The following is a 23,315-nucleotide window of genomic DNA, read 5'->3' as shown; positions in this document are numbered from 1 at the left end:
GCTGAGTGACCTTGGACCAGTGGCTTCCTCTCTGCCCTAGGAAGAACGCGAGGACAAGACACTTGCAAAACTGATGCCAAGAAAATTGGGAATTGCTCATGGAGTTCCCAGGAGTCAAGACTGACTTGGAGGCACCAAAAAATTGCATATACGTATTTATTTTCCACGGGTCTATAACCTAACCCCTTTTTCTTTGCATTAAACCTGATAAATGTGACTCTGGGTGAATCTTGCATCCTTGGGAGCTTGCTGATGCTCACGACCTGTCCTGTTTTCTCCTCTCCGTTTCCCTTCCCAGGTGGACTCCAGGCCATTGCTGAGCTGCTGCAGGTGGACTATGAGATGCACAAGATGACCAATGACCCCCTCAATCTGGCCCTGAGGCGCTACACAGGCATGGCCTTGACCAACCTCACCTTTGGGGATGTGGTGAACAAGGTGCGATGGGATCCAGGGCAGGAAAAACTGAATCCAGAGGGAAAGGGAGTTTTCTTCTGATTTGTAAAATGTCAATTCTTCCAGTATTTCCTTAAATATATTTTTACCCAGCTTTTCCAATAGGGGGACCTCCTGTTAACAGTATCTCTCCTATAGAGGGATATTTTGCTATTGTTGTCAGTACTTTTTGTAAGAACTATACAGGTAGTCCTCGCTTAACGACTACACTTGGGACTGGAATTTCAGTTGCTAAGTGAATCTGAGCTGATTTTACTACCTTTTTTGCAGTGGTGGTTAAGTGAATCACTGTGGGCATTAAGCAAACGTGGTTGTTAAGTGAATCATGTGGTTCCCCATTGATTTTGCTTGCTAGAAGCTGGGAGGGAAGGTAGAAAATGAAGATCAGGGGACGCTGTGATGGTCGTAAGTTGTAAGTGGATTTTTTCAGCACTGTCATAAGTCCAAACTGTCCCTAAATGAATGGTTGTTAAGTAAGGACTACCTGTAAATTGAAAATAGAAGATGATGAAGGTGATGACAACAAAAATATTATAATATAGCCATATCTTCCATCTGGATTTCCATTCCATTGCATGCTATTTTTCTTTCCAAGCGGCCCAGAATACTCAATGTAACACTGAGAATTTGCAACTTTCATTAGCATTTTCTGCTTCCACCTTTTCCCCAAAAAAGGAATTTCAAGATGTGGTAATTAATTGTCTTCCAGGACAGGCCTCTCCAGATTGTACTATATATTATCTCACTGACTTTTAATGTACAATAAGCTTTGTCTGCTGCATTTTGTGTGCCACATCTTCTAATGGGAACTCAAAACAAGGGCGTCACCAGGAGGTCCCAAAAAAATAAAAAAAGTGGGCTTGGCCGCACAATTGAAACCCTGCCCCTTTTAAAAGTGAGTCATGATGTAAGAAGGGTAGGGGCTTCAATTGCACAGTTCTGGCCATCATCTTGACTGTTTCACCCTCCTCCCCCAGAGGACAGCCCTGATTTCATCTCAGTGTAAAAACAAAGAGGAAGCAATTCTATGTGGGAGGGCTTCCCAAATATGTATTTATTCATTTGATCATTCAATCCCCACTATAGTCAGCAGGACTCTTGGCAGTTTAGAAAATAGTAAAACATCCAAGCTATAAAAACAAAAAATTGTAGTGTTGGAAGAGACCTCAGAGGTCATCTAGTCCAACCACATGCTCAGGGCAGGATCCACCAGAATCTCTCTGGCAGATGCCTGTTTGAAGAACTCTAACAAAGGAGAACCTACCACATCATGTGGCAGCCTGTTCCACTGGCTGACAGCTCGTGTAGTCAGAACCTGCCTCCTGATGTCTAGCTTGAACATGCTTCCTTGTAGTTTTAACTCTGTATAGGTTGTCCTTGACTTACAACCACAATTGGGATGGGAACGTCCATTGCTAAGTGGAATGGTTGTTAAGTGAGTCATGTCCAATGTCATGACCTTTTTGCCATGGTCATTAAGCAGATCTCCACATTTAGTGAATCATGTAGTCATTAAGTGAATCCAGCTTCCCCCATTGACTTTGCTTGTCAGAAGCCGGCTGGGAAGGTCACAAATGGCGATCATGTGACCCTGGGATTCTGCAACCATCGTAAATACATGCTGGTTGCCAAGCACCTGAATTTTGATCGTGTGACCGCAGGGACGCCACGACAGTTGTAAGTGAGAGGACCAGTTGTAAGTCACTTTTTCCAGCGCCATCATAACTTTGAATGGTCGCTAAACAAATGGTCATAAGTCAAGGACTACCTATAACTTCTTCCAGAAGAGCATAAAATCAATCCTAAAAAAATCACTCATCCCTGCTTCCTGTTTCTTACTCTTTTCTTGCTGTTTAGGCAACTTTATGTTCCCGGCAAAGGTGTATGCAAGCTATTGTGGACCAACTAGCATCTGACAGTGAGGAACTGCACCAGGTACGGTGGGCCAGGAGGAATTCGGATGGCCTCTCGTGGTCGCTGAATCTGCAACCTAACCCTAATCCTACGTGCCCTTCTGTGGCAGGGATCCAGGCCCAGAATTCTTCTCTGGGCATGTAAAGAGGGCACTTCAAATAATGTAAGAGGCTGCTTCACATTATAGGTTCACATTATAGGAAAAACAGAATAGCTGCTGAAGGTAGCTTTCCTTTTGAAACGCTCCCTGTCTGGCAAAATGAACATTGTTTATTGATTTATAGCTCGCCTTTCACTGAGGAGCTCAAGACAGGGCTAACTCCTCCCTTTTTTCACAACCACGAGGTGGGTTGGGCTGAGAGGGAGGAATTGGCCCAGAGTCCCCCAGGAGGATGGAACTCAGGTCTCCCTGCTTCTTATCCAGTGTTTTTCAAACTTGGCAACTTTAAGATGTGCGGACTTCAATGCCCAGAATTCCCCAGCCAGCCATGCTGGCTGGGGAATTCTGGGCATTGAAGTCCGCACATCTTGAAGTCACCAAGTTTGAAAAACACTGTTTTAATCCTACCTCTTCTCCATTATACCACATTCACTCTTGGCATTTTGTTCACAAATATTCACCTTAAATTTTCTAGAAGGAACCTTCATTCCCCCTTCCTTTCCAGGACAACTTTGCTGAAGATCAGTGGTTTCCTGTTGCCAGTTCTCTACCCTTTCTGACTGCCTGAATTAACAGAACAACGGTGGGGTAGTGGAGGGGGGAGGCTTGCGGCCCCCAGATTTACCACCCTTGATTTTGGCCAGTCCTGTGACCAGCAGCTGCTTTGCAGGGCATGCAGAGAAACACAAACCCTTTTTCCATGTGGTTCCCCTCCGCTCCAATTTTTGCAAGCCGGATCTTGATGCTGCGATTGAAATGGTGCGTTCAGCCTCGACTTGCGTTGTCTGCTGGCCCTGTACACGTTCTGCCATGCAGAGGTGATTGGGGCAGGGAGCACTTTTGCGTCCTATGTAATGCTCACACCTGCATCTCCAGTGTGCCAGTTCTGGAAGAAGCAGTGCAGGAGAGCTTCAACACTGTTCACAAGACAGACACGTGGTCTCCTTCCCATGGTAGCCAACTCCTGCACCCGTGGGCACAGACCTAAGAGCCTGTGATTCCCATGGGGCATTCCCCCCCATCTCCTTTACAGCTCGAGAAACTAGGGAGGGTCCCTTCTGAGCCTCTTGCCCGCTCGCTATCCAACTACAGGCTATGCTGTCTTGACTGTTCCCTCCCTTAGTATCTCTCAGCCCCGTCTCCCAAGGTCTTTCCCACATTCCATTACATCTGGTTGATGTTGGCCTCACAGGTAAACCAGATAGGAATCACAACCAGATGAGCTAATTCTACTTTATTGTAGAACTACATTGATGGAATCTTGCAAGTCTGAAAGTACCATCCTCCCCCCATCTCCTTTACAGCCCGAGAAACTAGGGAGGGTCCCTTCTGAGCTTCTTGCCCCACCCACTATCCAGCTGTGGGCTATGCCCTCTCTTATCTGACCATTTCCTTGGCAGCGTCTCTTGGTCCCCTCTCCCAAGGCCTTTCCCACATTCCATTACATCGGGGCATCGTAATGAGCTTCTCTTCATCCCTCCCACTTGCCTTGCTCTTAGGTGGTGTCCAGCATCCTACGCAACCTCTCGTGGCGAGCCGATATGAATAGCAAGAAGGTCTTACGAGAGGTGGGAAGTGTCTCAGCGCTGATGCAGTGCGCCTTACGGGCCAGCAAGGTAAGCTGGAAAAGGTTCAATCCACGGCCAACCCCCTCTCTAGCTTTCCAGGGGTGTCTGCAGGCTGGGATCAAAAAAGTCAAGATGGCAGCCACAAGTGTGTGATTAAAGCCTCACCGTTTTGTACACATGTTGAAGGGTGGGGCTTTGCACAGACGTGACCACCATCTTGGCTTTTTGACATCCCTCCTCTTCTGAATGGGTTGTAAACAGGTTCCCTTATTATTCAGGTTAACTTCATTGGAATATTCTCTTGGCTTGGTACTCCTAGTAAGGAACTGATATGTTACAACCTATTGATAGGCTGCTCAGCCTTACCCTGAATACATATATATACTGTACATCAATCTGGCCATCTTTCCACCAAATCCATCCGCTCCCCACTCCTTCTGGAATATAAACCGGGAGGTGTTGCCTGCATTGATTGATTGCTTATGTGCCGTCAAGTCGTTTTCAACTCCTAGAGACCACATAGATCAATTTTCTCCATGACAACTGCCTGCATTACCATGCTTTGATTGACAGCTGTGATACCCAATGGTCACAAGGGGTGGTGGGGAGGCTATGGACTTTTAACAAGCAATTCCTAGCACATTTCCCAAGTCAAAATACTTAATATTTAGAGGACTGGTGGTAGGAACCATCAGACTTTATGTTTAACCTGGATACTGAGTTAAACTAACCTCATTGGCTGGGTTGGTGAAACTTGTTAAGCTGCCAGACCCCCTAACCAAACTATTAAAACCAAGGAAGCAAGTTGTGAGAATGCAGTTCCTGTATTTGTTAAGTGAACTGGTCAAGGATGCTGTGTGAACATAGCTGTAGAGTAATATTCAAAAACGAAGCAACCAACATTAAGTTTATCCTTTCCAGCCAGTCTCCCATCTGTATGTCTCTGACAATGGTTGATGTTGCTGTAACTGTGTATTCAGTTTTATTTGATTTTACTTTATGAGCATTATCCCCACCTCAGTCCATGTTGCTGTAATGTCGTTTAATTTTAATATAATTCATGAGCTTTATCCCTGCCTCAATCCAGGTCGCTGTAACTGTAGATTATTTTATTTTATTCTATTTTATGAGCTTTAGTCTCATCTCAATCTATGTTGTCCTCCTCTTCCTCCACCTCCTCCTCCTCTTCTCCCCTCCCCTCCCCTCTATGAGATTTATCCCTGTCTTAATTTTTACATGGCTGGCTGGGGAATTCTGGGAGTTGAAGACCACACATCTTAAAGTCACCAAGTTTGAAAAACATTGTTCTAATCCTACCTCTTCCCCATTATACCACATTCATTCTTGGCATTTTGTTCACAAATATTCATCTTAAATTTTGTAGAAGAAGGAACCTTCATTCCCCCTTCCTTTTCAAGACAACTTTGCTGAAGATCAGTGGTTTCCTGTGGCCAGTTCTCTACCCTGTCATTTTCTAATATTAACAAGAAAATGGCAATGGCAATTAAAACAAATGTTGGTGCCAATCATTCAATCCATCATCAAAAGCCCTCCAGTTTTTTTCCCAACTTCTGCAAGGCTGTGAGACTGGAGTCATTCTTGCCTTGCAGGGCAGGCTGTCCCATGGGAGGGGTACTGCCACAGAGAACACCCACCTGGAGGCTCCTCTGACTGTACCCCCAGGTAAATGAGGACCCTTAGCAGGCGTTCTCTAATCATGAGATCGGGTGAGCAGGATCTGTTTGAGAAGGTGGTCTCTTAAGTGTCAGCCGCACAATGTAGCCCTGATCAAGAAATCAACTCCACAGGAATGCTGTAACTATCTTTATAAATATTGGCTACAATAACAGAATGTTGTATGTCTGATTGTGCTTTACTTCTCCACAACCCCCCACCCTTACACTCATGTGAATTAGGGAGGTGTCTGCCTGAGCCATTTTCACATAGATTCTGCTTGTTTTGGACTTAAGCCGTGTTTTCCCCCTTATTGCTTTGGCAACAAGAGGCCTGTCAAGGTCATCTTCCTTACTCTCTACACTTAGCTACTGGATCCCAAGCCTCATATGGCTTTAAAGGTAGCAACCAGCACAGTGCTAACTAAATCAGCTGCTGCTGCAGTAATGCAATATGGTGATATTGTGCCATAACCAGGCGCACAGCTACATTTTGAACCAGCTGAGTTGTGTTCAAGGGCAGCCCCACAGAGAACGAACTGGAGTAGTCTACCCAAGAGATAACTAGGGCATGTATGACCATTCTGAGTGCATCTTGTTCCGGGTAACGTCACAACTGGTGGTCTCACAAAATGGGCAATAGCCTTCCTGGTAGCCTTCTTGGGTACAGATAACTTCCAGCAGAAGCCACAAGTCTAGGTGGACCCCCAAACTGCAGACCTGCTGTCTCTGGAGGACCACACCCCATCAAGGGTCCAAACTGGGACAGTCCTGGAATGAGTAGGCTTCTGAATTAACAACCTTAACTCTGTCTTGTTGCTTACACTAGGAATCTACCCTGAAGAGCATCCTCAGTGCCTTGTGGAACCTCTCAGCTCACAGCACTGAGAATAAAGCCGCCATCTGCATGGTGGAAGGAGCCCTTGGCTTCCTAGTGAGCACACTCACCTACAAGTGCCAGAGTAACTCGCTTGCCATCATTGAAAGTGGAGGTGGGATCCTAAGGAATGTCTCCAGCCTGATTGCCACCAGAGAAGATTACCGGTTTGTAATCCCCACTTTTCCTCCTCGATCCAGTAGCTAACCTTTGCACCAAGAAACATCTTCCTTTGCCCCCAACCCATCAGCACATCAGTAGAGTCAAGATCAGCCATTGCAGTCCTCTGCCTTCACCCTCAACCTCATCTCTGATCCCTTGCCAAGGTCCTCTAGTCTGCCAGAAAATGAGTGGTGTTGTTTTCATTTAAGTTCCTGGAAATCCTTATATCAAGGGTTCTTAGATGCCCAGGAAAACAACCTCTGCCTGGGTTTGTTTGGGCATGCCAACCCCTGTGACCAGAGGCTACATTTTAAATGTTGTGTGGATGCAGTAGGCACTCTTGCAACATGGATGCTGTGGTAGGCATCGCCATTAACAAAACGACACCTGGAATAATGCAGCCAGCAGGATTAATGGTGGAAATTCATTCATTCATTCATTCATTCATTCATTCATTCATTCATTCATTCAATTTATATAGCCACCCATCTCAAGCCAGTGACTCTGGGTGGCTAACAATCCTCCCTGCTAGGCTAAACCCTGCTCCCCCAAATATGTTACCTTCCACTCCAGATCTTTTTCTTTTTTCTGGGCTGAAAGACATGTTTCCAAGCCAAATGCTGGCTGCTGCTGGGTTGTTTTCTAAGAATGCCTTTGGGGCCTGTTTAGAATCCAAAGATATTTTTGGAAATCAAGATAAAACAAGAAGCTAGTGTTTTGTTTTCCATCCTGCCAACTTCCTGTTTCACTTGCTTTAAAGAATTTTTTTGAAATATACAAAAATTAGGTGGTCTGACAGATTCTAAGCAGGAGAGTCTGCTGGCCCATGGTACTTACAGATAGTATGTTGAGTTATTGATTTATTCAATTTATATCCCATCTTTCGTTCAGGACCTCAAGGCAAGGTACATAGCCTCCCTCCCTTTTTTTCCAACTATACACCTGTGAGGTGGGGTCTTCTGAGAGAGGGGGACTGACCCAAAGTCCCCCAGGGAGCTTCTGTAGCTGAGGGGGTCCAGAACCTGGGCCTCCGTAATCCTAGCCGGGCACTTTCATCATTTCACTGCACTGACACTAGTCCAATGTCCTTCTTCCAATTGTGGTCCAACTTTCCTTTTAGATGGCCACAAACTGGGTATGAAAGTTAAACCCCACTCAAGTTGTTGTTCCCAGCAACTGATGTTCAGAAGAAGACTACAGATAGTCCTCCACTTATGACCATTTGTTTAGTGACCAAAGTTACAATGGTGCTGAAAAAAGTTGCTTATGGACAGTCCTTGCACTTATGACTGTCCACCATCCTTGCAGTCACATGACCACAATTCAGTCATTTGGCAACTGGCACATATTTATAGTGGTTGCAGCGTTCTGGGGTCACATGATCGCCATCTGCAATCTTGTCAGCTGGCTTCCAACAAGCAAAATCAATGGGGGAAGCCAGATTCACTTAATGACCATGTGATTTACTTAATGACCACAGTGATTTACTTAATGACTGTGGCAAAAAAGGTCGTAAAATCAGGTGTGGTCACATGATGCCTTGCTTAACAACTATACCGCTTAACAATGAATTTTACGGTCCCTATTGTAGTCCTAAGTTGAGGACCATCCATACCCCATGAATTCAGAGGTCCTAAAGCAGCACTCAAATTCCTTCCCACCCCCTTAAATTGTAATGATCTCACACCTTCCTTGACCTTTCCCTTGCAGTCTGAACCTTGCATTTTCCTACAGGACCTGCACCAGTTTTGTCTTACACCCAGTGTAAATCTACTCTTTCCTAGGCAAATTCTGAGGGATCACAACTGCCTTCAAACTCTCCTCCAGCACCTCAAGTCACACAGCCTGACCATTGTCAGCAATGCCTGTGGCACCCTGTGGAACCTCTCTGCACGTAGCCCCAAAGACCAGGAGCTGCTGTGGGACCTGGGGGCAGTCAGCATGCTCCGGAACCTCGTCCACTCCAAGCACAAGATGATTGCCATGGGCAGCACCGCAGCCCTCCGGAACCTCCTTGCCAACCGGCCACTCAAGTATAAAGATGCCATGGTCATCTCACCAGGTTCTTGTATGCCCTCCCTGTATATGCGGAAACAGAAAGCCCTGGAGGCTGAACTGGATGCCCAGCACTTGGCTGAAACATTTGATACCATGGAGAAGCAGACGCTGAAGAAGCAAAGTGCCACCAAGAAGCCAATGAGGCACATGGATAGCTTGGCCAAAGACTATGCTTCTGATTCTGGTTGTTTTGATGACGATGAAGTGCCCAATATCTCCAGCAGTGCAGAGACAGGAAATGCATCAGTTCTCTCCATGTTCCTAAACTCATCCTTCATCCAAAGTCAGGCTTTGCCAAGAGCAGTTTCCCAAAGAAGAGGCCCAGAACCAGAGAAAGATGAAACTGGGAAGTCAACAGAGGCCAAGAAGGTCTCCCCGCTTCTCCTGCCTCAGGACAATGACGTCTCTGTGGTGGCTGAGAAATTGGCCAACAAGATCTCTACCACTGTAGCCAAGATAGATAAGCTGGTGGAAGACATAACCACCCTCCATACATCCTCTGATGACAGCTTCAGCCTCAGCTCTGAAGACCACTGCCTTGACTGGCAATATGGCTTGGATGAAGTCCACGAGGCCCGTGCTCAGTCTTGCTCTCCATGCCGCCTCTCAGACACCAGTGGGTTTGTCAAGCGTGAAGGTCTGAGCCGGGCTCACACCCTCTTGAGACTGAAAACAGCTTATACCAGCTTGTCCAATGACAGCCTCAACAGTGGAAGTACCAGTGATGGGTATTGCCCAAAGGAACACATGAAACCATGTACTAGAACAACCTTCTTGGACTTTAAGGATGAACTGCACCGGTATCAGAAACGGCCCAGCCGTCTTGATTTGAAGAACATCTTAATGAATAGGCCAGAAAAGGTGGAACTGCCTGAGAAGAAACAGCAAGAATCCAATGTGGTAGTGGAGAAACCGGAACTTCTTGAGAAAGCAAAGACAGCAGTGGTTCCACCCAATCCTGATATTGCTGAGAAGGAATCTGCATATAAGAGCAAAGAGGAAGGCAGTGAGCTAGATCCTGATCCCAAAGTCCATACAATCAAACTCTCCCCATCCTATCAGCATGTACCCCTCATAGAGAACAATAGCACAGCACCTGGGACCATGGGGGTCTTAGGAACCAGCTCTTACTACCCAAGCTTATCCATGAAGACCGTAGATAATCTTAACAAGGTTCCAGAGAAACTGACCGCAGCAGAACCAGCAGAACAAGAACGGCTGCAGAAATACTCAGTAGAGGACACACCAATTTGTTTTTCCCGGTGCAGTTCCCTCTCTTCCATTTCCTCTGCCGACAACATCCTAGATGGGCAGAGCCACAGTGAGAACGAGATGGACACTGACTCCTCTCTAGAGATCATTGAGGTAGAAGAAGTGGAAGAAGCTCGAAAGGATGAGCAGGAAGAGAAGACGAAGCAGGAGGTGGAACCCATCGCTGCATCATCACAACCCATTGCTATCCCCTTCCCTAAGAAGGAGAAAATGTTTCTTAGAGGAGTGTCACCATCTCGCCATGATGATTTGACCCCTTCCAGCTCATCTGAAAACTACATCCAAGAGACTCCTTTGGTGATGAGTCGCTGCAGTTCAGTCAGTTCCTTGGGCAGTTTTGAGAGTCCGTCCATTGCCAGCTCTATCCAGAGTGAGCCCTGCAGTGAGATGATTAGTGGTACTGTCAGTCCTAGTGAGCTACCAGATAGTCCTGGGCAAACTATGCCTCCCAGCCGCAGCAAAACACCTCTGTTTGAATTGAACAGCCAGCCAGAGAAGGAGGCCAGCCAGTTCAACATCCAGTGGGAGAACAATGTCAAGAAATTTATGGAAATCACTGATTTTAAGGAACGGTTCCAGATGCCCCAAGATCTTGACTCCATGGTCTACTTCACGGTTGAGAAACCCAATGAGAACTTTTCATGTGCCTCCAGCTTGAGTGCACTGCCCCTCCATGAGCATTATGTCCAGAAGGATGTTGAGCTGAAACTTATCCCACCTTTTCCAGAAAGGAATGGGTTGAACTTCATGACGCATGAGAAGAGAGATGATGAAAGGGCCATTGAGAGCCAAAGGAAACTGGAGCGCCTTGAGTTGACCTCAGATGAGGATATTGAAATTCTTAAGGAATGCATCAATTCAGCCATGCCATCCCGTTTCCGGAAGATCAGGACATCCCTTGTCTCTGGCCTTCCAGGCCAAGTTTTGAACCCTCAGTCGAAGAAGCCAGTGCATGTTCCAGTCTATATGCTGGTTCCTGCCAGTTCCCATTTGGGCATCCCCAAGCACAGATGGACCGCAGTCACCAGGCCCAACAAGGACTACATGGGTAACGAGGATTCCTTCACTGACTCGGCAGAAGGAACCCCCGTCAACTTCTCCAGTGCTGCTTCTCTGAGTGATGAGACCCTTCAGTACCCAATGAAAGACGAGGGAGACTCCCGGCATTGCACCGGAAAAAGAAAGGAAGTATCAGGGGCTCAGACAGGGGTGCTCAAGAGAGAGTTGCTCCAGCTTGAACCAAGCAGCTCCCGGATTGGAAGAGTAACCTCCAGCCATTCAACGCCAACCAAAATGGCCTCCTCCTCTAAGCACAAAACCGGATCTAATCACACCAGCCCGCTCCGTGCAAGCCGGGCCCAATCTGCAGAGTCCAGGAGAGGGAACGTTCCTCTCAGAAACCTAGAGCTGACTTTCCTGAGGCAGGGTAGCTCAAGGGCAAGTTCCGAGGGCAGCCGTTCCAAGAAGGAGGAACCTCGGGAGAACAGCAGCCATGACAGCGATGCAGCCTTCCAGTCCTTCTGCCATACCACGCCAACCGAGGAGGCCGTCTACTGCTTCTATGAGAATGACTCCGATGACCTAGTGGAGTTAGACATGAAGAACTCGCCCAAGAGAAAGCCCAACCTTGCCAGCAAAGGTCAAAAGAAAGAATGCTGGGCTAAGAAGGATTCTGAGCTAAGTTCCAGTCAGCAGCTTCATGCTAAAAACAAGATGGCACCCCATCTCCGTAGCAACCTAATTGCAGATGAGACTCCACCGTGTTACTCTCTCAGCTCCTCCCTGAGTTCCCTGAGTGATCTGGAACTCTATGAGACTGAAGAAAGGACGAAGATGTCTAAGGCCAGGGCTAACCGCCAGCTGACCTTGAGCCGTCGGCATGGGATGAGAGGAGCCGTGTCCAAAGGGAGGGACAGCTCTGCCAGTTCCCTCAGTTACAATTCAGACAATGATCTCCTGCAGAAGGGCATCAGCTTGACTGGGCCCAAGAGGAGACGCCACTCAGCAAAAAGGAGGAATGCTGAGAAGGAGCAGAAGGGTCTCAAGGCCAAGGAATGGAAGCCTGAAGGGCTCCCTGATGAAATAGCTTCTGAAAGAGGTTCAGATCTGGACAGTGTGGAGTGGAAAGCCATTCAGGAAGGAGCAAACTCCATTGTTACTTGGTTGCACCAAGCTACATCTTCCTTTGGCAAGGAGGCTTCCTCAGAATCAGACTCCATTTTGTCTTTTATGTCTGGCCTTTCTGCAGGCTCCGCTTTACAGCTGAGTTTGGACAGAAAAGACAAGGTGAGGGGCAAGAAAGGTCCTAATGGTGGTGCCGAGAAGAAGACCCTCCCCAAACCTTTCCAAGACGGCAAGAAGCTGAGAGAAACAATAGCAGCTGGCAGCAGCAATAAAATGGAGAAAAACGTGGGACAGCAGAAACCTTTGGGCAACCTACCAGTTGTCTTCCGAGGTCGGACGGTCATCTACATGCCTGACGCGGCAAAGGAATCGCAGATGCAGAGCTCCAGGTCCACCCCGAGGAAAACAGGAGTGGCAACTAAGCAGGAGATTCCAGAGAAAACTCTGAATCTCAACCAACAGAGATCACGGAGCCTTCACCGGCCTGGGAAGATCTCAGAAATGGTGGAATTAATGTTGCCCAAAAGAAGCGCAACCCCACCTGCCAGGATGAACAGAGCTCCTTCATCTGGGTCCTCCAGAACTTCCACGCCATCCCAACCCAACCAGAAGAAGCTCACCTCTCCATCGCAGCAACCCAACCGACAGACGCCATCACGTGACGCTGGAAAGGCAGGTGGAAGCACCACACCTGTTGGTTCAGCCCCCAAGCCAGTCCAGAAATCACCTGTGTCTAAGCAGCACAAGACCCAGAAGTCGCCCGTTCGCATCCCTTTTATGCAGAAGCCCGTTAAGAAGACTCTCCCAGCAAGGAGTACCATGCCTACGTTGGAGGAGCGAGGAGGAAACGGCAGCGATGAGCTAAGGACTAAGGTCAACGGGAAAGGCGTTCTTCAGGCCAACCGCCTTAACCTGATGCGCATGTCCTCAGCAAGATCCATCAGCAGTGAGTCACACCAATCAGGCTTCCTACGGCAGCTGACATTCATCAAGGATTCATCCAGTCTTCGCATGAGGCAACGTTCTGAGGTCTCATCTTCTGAGCCTTTGTCCCCACTCTCTCAGGGCGCATCACCACGAAGAGGCCGGCTCGGCCTGCCAACAGTCTTCCTCTGCTCTTCCAGGTGTGACGACCTCAAAGTGGACAAGCCAGCTGGGTCCAGCCAACGTCCTGTCATCTCCCGGGCGCCTCTTCCCAGCCACAGTCCCTCGGCAGGCCCAAGGCCACCACGGAGAACAAGTTCAGAAAGCCCCTCCCGACTTCCCATCAAAACAAACAACACTCCCCCGGAGCCTTTCAAGCGTTACTCCTCATCTCCTCAAATCAATGTCACCAAGCGGACAGCCAGCCCTGCTTCTGCTTCACCTGACTGCCCTGAGCCATTAAGCGGGAGGAAGAAGAACGAGGAGCTCTCAAAACCACCAGTGATCCCTCCTCTAGTGGTCCCAGAGAAAGGCACAGAAAATCAGCAGCAGCAGCAGCAGCAGGCAATGGTGAAAGGGACCTGGAAGAGGATCCGTGATGAGGACATACCCCACATTCTGAAAAGCACTCTTCCTTCGACAGCCTTGCCCCTGGTCAGCACCTGGAAGGACGAAGAGGACGATCAACCACCTGGTGCTCTCCACAGGAAAACTAGCGACGCTGTCGTTCAGACGGAAGACTTCCCCACCACTAAGACTAATTCCAGCACTTCCCCAACTCTGGAGATGCAGAAGGTGGTCAAGATCCCGTCCAGCAGCTGCGAGGGGGATGGCTTTGCTCTGGGCAAGACCACCACGGCGTCCATCTCCTTCACTCACGAAGGGCCAGTCAGCGCTCTTGGGAACTTCCCTCACAGCAGGCACAGCTCCCCAAGCCGGGCTGCTCGGGTGCCCCCCTTTAATTATACCCCCAGCCCCATGGTGGAGCCCACAGTCAAAGATAAGCAGGTGGGGAAAACACAGGCTTGACAACCCTCCAGGTTGATCTGACCAGCGACCAGGATGTTCTTAGCTAGCCACCAATATATAAAAACAAAGCTCGGACGCATTCATTTTTTTAAGTTAAATTTGTCGTTTCCCCACAACTACCACCATTCTTAACAAAACAAGGAGGATTTGCTGAGTGCTTCTTCTAAGGGACAAGATCGGAGGAATTATTTCTTGTGACAGAGATACAACAGAATACCCACAAACGGTATTGGTTCCTTTGTCTTTCCTTGCAAACGACGTTTTGGAAGGAGTGAAGGATTGCGGAAAATGTGGACCCCCCAGCAGCTCTTGTGTTGGCGGTGGGGCTACAAGCCGGCCTTCCGAATTATTTGGGTGGGGTCAACTGCTGTACAAGAGCATTTTTTTTCCTCATTCTTGAATAAAGAACTGGGAGTGTGACGCAAAATCCTTTTGACCACTGAAGCCATTGAGTTCATGACTCCAGTGTGGAACTTCTTGTAAAAATTTGCAACAGCACTTCTGGGTATCCCCTATGCTGGAAGGAGACGCTTCTTTACTGCAGTCCCACAGAACTCCAACAAGCCTATGGTTTGACTTGAAAATCAAGGTACAGGGTGCCTTGAATTGGTACCCTGTTTTTGAAAATGGCTGCTTCCTCCATCATCTGCAAGAGACCCGGAGCTGACTGAACGGCATGTGTGAATACATCAGATATGCAAAATTCACCTGCTTCTTCTAAGGACAGTTTAGTCAAATGTTCAGAATCAATAATCCCACCAGCCCTTTAGGTTGTACAGGACTAATTAAGACAACAACTAAAGGGCAATCTGAACTGGTGCAAAGCCTTCACCCCAACAGGCCTCCATCTCATTTGGAGAATATTTCAGATTGTCTTCTGCCAAATCTGCTCCCACTTTGCTGCATCTTTGGACCCCGCCATGCAGTTAAGAATCACATTGCCAAGGATCAACCCTGGATTATCCAACTGCTGGCAAAGTTCATATGACAAAGCGTGCTCAGGATTGCCCTCTGTGACTGCCAGTTTCTCTCCACCCTGGACTCTCCTCTTCTCCAAGGCTATGAAAAAAACCTTCTTTGCATAAGAGAAGAACTTGACCGAAACCATTGATGAAAATAATAAACAACAGTGCTTCATGGAGGGAGGGGAGGGAGAGAGAAAGAGAGAGAGAGACAGTGAGACCTCAGTCTCAAAACTTGGCTGCATGCTTTAGATTGCAATTGGATGTGCAGCTAGTAGAAGTCAGTCCTGTTGTGAACACAAGGGGGCTGACTTCTGAGCAGACATGTCGAGAATTGCACTATTAGTCTTAATGTGTGGGCATCAGTACCCCCAAATTCAAATCAAAATATCCTCAGCTAATTTATTGGGGGTGGGAAGCGGGGGGAGGGAGGGAAGGAAAGGCATTTATGCATCTAAGAGGGAAAGAGGGAATATTTGGTGGGAGAAATTTATACATCGGCAAAAAAGAAAAGAAACAATGAAAAGAAACGATGAATGACAAACAGACATGGGAGGAGGACAGCATCCTTGGGCTGAGAAATCATGATCTGTACTTTGCTGTCCCTCTAATTACAGCAGTTCCTTAATCTGCTAATGACTAATCTGGTCTCTTTCTGTTGGTGCTGGGCGTTTTTAAGGACGGGAGACACAGTGGCATCTTCTCATTGCATTCTACATGCACAAGTAAATTGGATGTTACGGTGGCTTGGGAGGGTTTTCAAGGAGGTTGGGGTGGTGGAAATATTGGGGGGGGACAATAAGAGGGAGAAGCGCAAAATCAGCTGCTGTCGGGCAGGCATGTTCCCACTGCACTGAGGACGCTTCACCTTTTAGATCAGTGTTTCTCAACCTCAGCCACTTTAAGATGTGTGGACTTCAACTCCAAGAATTCCCCAGCCAGCATTTCTCATGCTGGCTGGGGAATTCTGGGAGTTGAAGTCCACACATCTTAAAGTTGCCAAGATTGAGGAACACTGGTCCATAGGGTTGCAGGCTTAGGAGCAAACCAACTTGAACACAGGGGGACTTTCTTCCCAAGTAAATGATTGGACCTGTACATTCAGGCACAGAAGAATCTTAGAACCTGACAGTTCTTCAAGAGTCATCTCGTTTACCGCTAGCAATATAGGATATCTCTGATTATACCATTCTCAAGTAATGACTTTCACGTTCCCCTGAGGGAGATGGTCCCATGCTAGAATCGGAATCTTGCAATCTGAACTCAGTGATTGGGATCCTGTCCTCAAGAGCAAACTGGGAAGAGACTGCATGGAAGAAGGGCCACCTTGGAGAGCTTCCAAAGAAGATTAGGTTGTTCCATGGATAAAGCTACCAGTGGCTACTAAATCCTTGAATTATCCGGCATTGGGAACCATAATCAAGGGTACTTGTTCCTCATGCATTGCTTGTGAGCCTCCCAGGGACAGCTGGACAGCCCCTGTGGATCTGAATGCTGGATTAGATAGCCTTGGGGCCTGATCTCATGTTCTCACCAGCAGACCTGCTTCAGTTTGCTCTGTATGTCACTCAAGTCACGGTTCAAATCTAATCCCGGCTGCTCTGCCTCAGAACTAGGGCCTTATGGAAATAAAACTCTGGCCCAACTTGCCAGAGTTTGAACAGGATTCCTGAAATCACCTTAAGCCTGAGAGTTTTGAGCTAAACTGAAAGTCTTCATCTAAAATGAAGTTTCTCAACCTCAGCAACTTTAAGATGTCTGGATGGCTGGCTGGGGAATTCTGGGAGTTGAAGTCCACACATCTTAAAGTTGCTGAGGTTGACAAACACTGCTATGAACACTTAGCTAGGAATGTCCTCTCCAACTCAGTGGGACTGACTTCTGAGTAAAGTCCAGTTAGGTCTCAGCATATTTCTCTTATTGCAAAGGCTATTAAGGGGGATAAGGGGCAGTGTTTCTCAACCTTAGCTGCTTGAAGGTGGGTGGACTTCAATTCCCAGAATTCCCCAGCCAGCCATGCTGGCTGGTGGATTCAGGGCATTGAAGTCCACCCACCTTCAAGCGGCCAAGGTTGAAAAACACTGATAGGGGGCACAGATGGTTAACCTTACACACTTGTTCAGTCCCAGAGACAGATTTGTGGCTGCCCCATATCTTTCTCCATCCACTTAAGGGATAGCACTTACACAACCTTGAATGGCCTTGAAAAGCAAAGCAGGACAGACATAGGTCCTACTCGGATGCAAGACCACCAGGAAATTCTGGGACTGTAGCGTAGACTGGGCTGGAACCACACCATCCCAGAAGAAAAAGAATATGTGGAGCCAGAAATGTCTGCAGGCAAGTATTTGATGGGGCGAATGATGAAAACAGCATTGTGCTGTTGCGTCACAGGTCCCCCGCTTTTGCTGGCAGTCCACCCTTCTGTGCTAATGTCATGATATCATATGAAAGGGTTTGCACTGTAATAGCACAATTACGCTTTTATCATCTTGACTTTGAAGATGCCTCTGCACGGATTAAGAGTTGGGTTGACCCGAATCAACATTACAGCTCCTTTCAGCCTTGAGAATTTCCCCTTCCTTTCCCAAGTTTTGCAGTCATGATTAAAGAAATCCAGGAAGGGAAGAGAATCCAAACAGTTCAATAGGAAAAAAAAATGCATTGTTCCAATTCCTACCATGAAGTTTATTAACTTGGAAAGAAATATGGAGGAGGCAGTGTGTCTAGATGGAGTTACAGCTGCAGAGCAGTTTTCCATCTATTGATGTCTTCCAGATGTGTTGTACTACAAATCCCAGAGTTCCCAGCCTTCCCCCCAAGCCTGGGATGGTGCTGGTTTACCACATAAGGATTGGTAGAGTTGAAATGCCTATCAGCAAGGAAGGTCAAAAAAGTCAGGAGGGTGACCTCAACTGTAAAAAGCCCCACCCCTTTTTAATGTGTGTGGCATGTGCCTAAAAAGGGGTGTGGCTTCAGTTGCACGGTTGGGCTGCCATTTTGACCTTTTTGACTCCCAGATACTCTTGCCTATTTGGATGTACTGCAATACATTTAATAATTCTTTCAAAGAAACAGAGAAAATCAGAATCTCCCCAGTTTCACTAAGCTGGGAGATAAGGTTGGGCCAGAACATTTCACAAAGGTGCTGTTCAAAGGGGAAAGGTCACTAATTTCTCATTTCTGGATCAACAGAGCCATAAAATCCATCCAAAGCTACATTTCTTTTTATCGCCAGGGACTTCAACTCACCAGACCTTAAGGTCAAAGAAGGGGAGAAGGAGAGCCCTCCTCCTTTACTTCAGCCTACAAAAGAACCGTCTTCGCAACCTGTTAAGGAAATGGTGAAGTGAATCTGGCAGTGTGCAAGGGGTTGGACTTGATGACCTTTTGGGTCCCTTCCAACTGTATGATTGGGCAACTCGCAGCTCCTGAGTCCTCTTTCTTGTTACACACAGAGATTTAGAGAATTAAAGGCACCATTTCCCACCAGTTTATTTATTTCAGTATTTACACACGACATTTATAGCCCCCTTTTCTAACAAGAAGGAGTTCAAGGCAGCTTACATAGCATTTGCTTCTCCTATTTTTCCCCACAACAACCTTGTGGGGTAGGCTGGCCTGAGAGGGAGGGATTGGCCCAAAACAACTGTGGCTGAGGGGGGACTAGAACCTCGGTCTCCCCCCCCTAGTCTGGCACCTTCCCTGCTACACCTGATTGGCTCTTGGGCTGAGAGGGAGGGACTGGCCCAAAGTCAGCCAATGAGATTCTGTGGCTGTGGGGGGACTAGAACCCAGGTCTCCCCCTTCCTAGTCCAGCACCTTCCCTCTACCCCACAATGGCTCTGCTGCTACCCACTTTACTCTGTATTGTAAATTTGGCCTCAAGGTTCAGTCAGTATCTGTAAACAGACAAATTTGATCCCATAAAGCATTTTTTAAAAAATCTAAATATGACTGTTGAGGTTCTTGAGGCACTATACTGTACTTAAACAAATTTAGTTGTCCAGGAATCCACTCCATTAAAATACTTTAAGCTCTTTCCCTGTTCACTGTTGTGCCCCTTTAATTGCCAGTTATGTGCCTGCTTTGTAGGTTTTTTTCCTTTAAAAAAGCACTATTATCCTTGCCTCTGAGTTGTCTGTCAAGATATTCCTCCTTCCAATAAGGTGAATGAAATAATTGTAGCACTATCTGCGTAGAACTGCTGTTAACCAACCCTTCAAATTAGGCAGTGGTATTTTTATTTTATTTTATTTTATTTTATTATTTTATTTTATTTTATTTTATTTTATTTTATTTTATTTATTTTATTTTATTTTATTTTATTTTATTTTATTTTATTTTATTATTTTATTTTATTTTATTCTATTCTATTCTATTCTATTCTATTCTATTTTATTTTATTTTATTCTATTTTATTTTATTATTTATTTCCTGCCCCAATGGACTCGGGGGGGAGTACAATAAAGTCCAAAAGCAATACATTAAAATATAAATAATAGAAAGCAACAGTAAAAGAACTAGCATACCAAAGATATCATTCACTTAATCTAAGGGCTAACAACTTGCTGGTACAACACTGCTTTGGCCTTTTTATGAAATACTTGTAGGGGACATGCATACCTCTGGAGGAAAAGTTTCCATTAAATGGGGGCCACCACTGAGAAGGCCTTTCACCTGGCTGGGCCCCATTAACCTTGTGAACAGGGTGCACATGCAACACATCCTCAATTTCTTATTGGTGTTGTGTTATACCTTAAAGGCCTGCAACATGCCATTTATATAAATCCAAATGAAATGGGCACTTGGATACATCCTGCTTAAGTGCTTTCTGAACTGAGACTGGAGGACAAAGATGCCCCCAGTTCTCGCATCTCACCTGAACAGAAGTACCCATTTCCTGCTGCTTAATAAACAACACCCACAAACTGATCAAGGAGGCCTCTAATTTATTTCAAAGCTTATACAGGTAGTCCTCAACTTATGACCATCTGTTTAGCGACCATTTGAAGTTATGACGGTGCTGGAAAAAGTGACTTGTGACCAGTCCTTGCACTTACGACCATCTCAGTGTCTTTGCGGTCACATGATCAAAATTCAGGTGCTTGGCAACCAGCATGTATTTATGATGGTTGCAGTGTCCCAGGGTCACGTGATTGCCATTTGTGACCTTCTGATAAGCAAGTTCAATGGGAGAAGACAGATTTGCTTAACAACCACATGATTCGCTTAACAACTGCCACAAAAAAGGTGGTAAAATTGGGCATGACTCACTTAACAACTACCTCACTTAGCAATGGAAGTTCCAGTCCCAATTGTGGTTGTAAGTTGAGGATTACCTGTAACTGCATTTCTCTGCAAGAAGTTTAAGCATCAAGTGGTAGTCTGTGGTGGACCTGCCCTGTCTAAATCCAGCCTGCTCATCAGCGTGAATGTTCTCCTGTTCCAGCTACTGCTGGAATTTCAATAGGAGTCCTCTGACTGACAGATCAGCTCTATCACCCCCTTTGTAGATTAGGGATTGTTACTGTACCAGTGTTTGAGGACAGAGAGGACCCTATCCCTATGTGAGATAACTGCAGCCAGCCCAGAACTCAACCAATCCATGTTAGATTTAACCGTTCTGCAATTGCTGTGCTATTCATGCAGAATATTCAGGGCTGATGGGGAGAAAGCTTATATTATGATAGTGTAAAAATAACTCAAAGGTGTGTGTGGGAGGGAGGGATGTTCTTGTGCTCAAAGGCAGATATCCCGAACATGATTCAAGATTGACATAAAGCACAAATGTCTAGCCTTTACAGAGAAATAGAAGATAATTTTTAAAGTTAGCACCACGTGGGAGTAGCACTGGTGTCCAGATAAATGAAGCAGAGGAATTGTTTCAAATGTTGCTGTTTTTATAGAAGTCAGTAAACTATTTAGCCAACCATCCTCCTAATTTTAATTTTAATTTTCATCCATTATCTTTTACTGCTCGGTAGAAGCTAGATAGATAAATTAGTAATAAATAAATAGTGCAAGCAACAGTGTTTCTTGTAACCCTCTAAGGAAGTGAAAGTTGGACTCTGAAGAAGCAGGATGGGAAGAGGATTGATGCTTTTGAACTCTGGTGTTGGAGAAGACTCCCAAGAATGTCATGGACAGCCAAGAAAACAAACCAATGGATCATCAAACCAGTCAGCCCAGAGTTCTCACTCGAGGCACAAAGGACCAGGCTCAAATCATCCTACTTTTGACCCATTATGCAAAGACCCGGCTCTCTGGAGGAGGCTCTGATGCTGGGAAAGGTGGAGGGAAAGAGAAGAAGAGGAGGACCAGCAGCCAGGGGGAGGAACTCCGTTACAGGAGGTGATGGGGGCACTGTTGGGAGTCCTGAAAGATCAGGTTAGGGACAGGTCATCATGGAGAAAATCTATCTGTGTGGTTGGTAGGAGTCGAAAATGACTTGATGGCACATAATCAATCAATCAAGCTAAATTCAAGAAGCTAAACATTAAATAAAAGAATATTGGGTCTAGCATCCTGGTCCATTAATGATAAAGTGAAGCATAGAAGCAAGAGGCTAACAGAACCTTTATTTGATCCTCACAAATATTATTCAGAAGCAAACCATTTTTTCTGGCAAACTTATCCACTGTGCTTAAACTATTTTTTCCAGAAAAGCTTTCAATAGTCACATAAAAAATGGCACTACTTTTCAGAAGGGACAGGGGTGGAATGCCAAATATCTCTGCTTGGGGGGGGGTCTGTAAGGATGGTCAAAAAAGTCAAGATGGTGGCTAGAACAGTGTGACCAAAGCTCTGTGACATACAAAAAATGGGTGGAGCTTCAACCATACCACTGTGGCTGCCAACTTGATTGTTTTTTACCATACCCTGCAGATAGCTGTCTGTGCTTAACAGAAGGAATGGGCCTGCCCATTTATAATTAAATAAGAACAAAATACAAACAAACATTTTTTAAAAAAAAGAAAAAATAGTGATAAAAGGAATCCTGAAAATGATTTGAAACATTATTGAGATAAATGCTTTAGAAAATAAAAAGGGACTTCTGAGTATCATCACATTATTTCATTTCAAGCATTTCCACTCCACAATGCTAGCCTTTCCCCATCATTCAGAATGTGCTGGCTGGGGATAAACGGGAGCCGGAGTTAGCACGCTTAGAGAATTCCAGGTTGATTTCGGTATAGAAGTCCCAAACATCTCCATCCTGAATTTGGAGTTCATGCATCTGTTGAACTGAACGATGCACCTTCTTTGTGCGTTCGGAAATAATAATAATAATAATGAAAAGAAGAAGAAAAGCGTGCATTGACTGTTTATGTAAAAGACATCCAAGAACAAGCATTGATGCAAATTAACAATTGGAACTTACTGACTGTACAGGAAACAAAACATGAACATCGAAATAATGTAATAAAAACAAGAACAGAATGCTAGCAAGGAAACTCACTGCATGATCAATTTCTACAAAAGATCAAGGGGAAAGTAGATAATGGCTTAGAACTGGGACATTAAAAAAAGAAACTGAAGGCTTGATTTTGGCTGCAAGCAATCGGGTTATTCGAACTAATGTAGTCAAGGCCAGAATTCAAAAATCATCCAATGATTCAAAGTGCAGTTTGTGTAAAGAAGCAGAAGAAACAGTAGATATAAACTCAGCTTGTGCAAGACAAGCACACAAACAGTACAAACAACAACATGATGCAGTTACCAAAATGATTCCCTGGAACATCTGTGAAAATTATCATCTGCCAGTAATGAAAAATTGGTGGGAACATATAGTTGAAAAAGCAGTCAAAAATGAGCAGGTTAAAATGTTGTGGGATTTCCAAACACAAACTGAATAGTCCCAGCCCATAAACACACCAGCTTTAACTGTGGTTGAAAAGAAGAAAGTGCGGATAATTGGTGTGGCAATACCAGGGGATGGTAGAATAGAAGACAAAAAATTGGAGAAGATCACAAAGTATTAAGATCTGAAAATCAAAGTTGAAAGATTATGCCATAAACCTGCCATGGTGGTTTCAGGGGTTATGGGCACACTGGGTGCCATTCCAAAAAGCCTCCGATGGCACTTGAGAAATCTGCGCATTGACAAATTTCCATCGGTCCATTGCAAAAGGC

General features: G+C 45.9%; 1 protein-coding gene across 2 annotated transcripts in view; it reads left to right on the top strand.

The window, feature by feature from the left end:
- APC2 (APC regulator of WNT signaling pathway 2) overlaps positions 1–14,511 on the top strand; it is a 65,599-nt gene extending 51,088 nt beyond the window's left edge. For both annotated transcript variants that reach the window (XM_063290852.1, XM_063290853.1), the window contains exons 11-15: positions 299–438; positions 2,314–2,391; positions 4,030–4,146; positions 6,601–6,815; positions 8,595–14,511. In XM_063290852.1, coding sequence (XP_063146922.1) covers positions 299–438; positions 2,314–2,391; positions 4,030–4,146; positions 6,601–6,815; positions 8,595–14,217 — 6,173 coding nt within the window. In that variant the 3' untranslated portion in view covers positions 14,218–14,511. The remainder of the gene's footprint in view (positions 1–298; positions 439–2,313; positions 2,392–4,029; positions 4,147–6,600; positions 6,816–8,594) is intronic.
- Positions 14,512–23,315: the final 8,804 nt, after the last annotated feature.

This window comes from Candoia aspera, chromosome 1, assembly GCF_035149785.1.
Source record: "Candoia aspera isolate rCanAsp1 chromosome 1, rCanAsp1.hap2, whole genome shotgun sequence".
Lineage (NCBI taxonomy): Eukaryota > Metazoa > Chordata > Lepidosauria > Squamata > Boidae > Candoia > Candoia aspera.
Note: the sequence above shows the minus strand (reverse complement) of the source record. Positions and strands in the feature narration are given on the sequence as shown.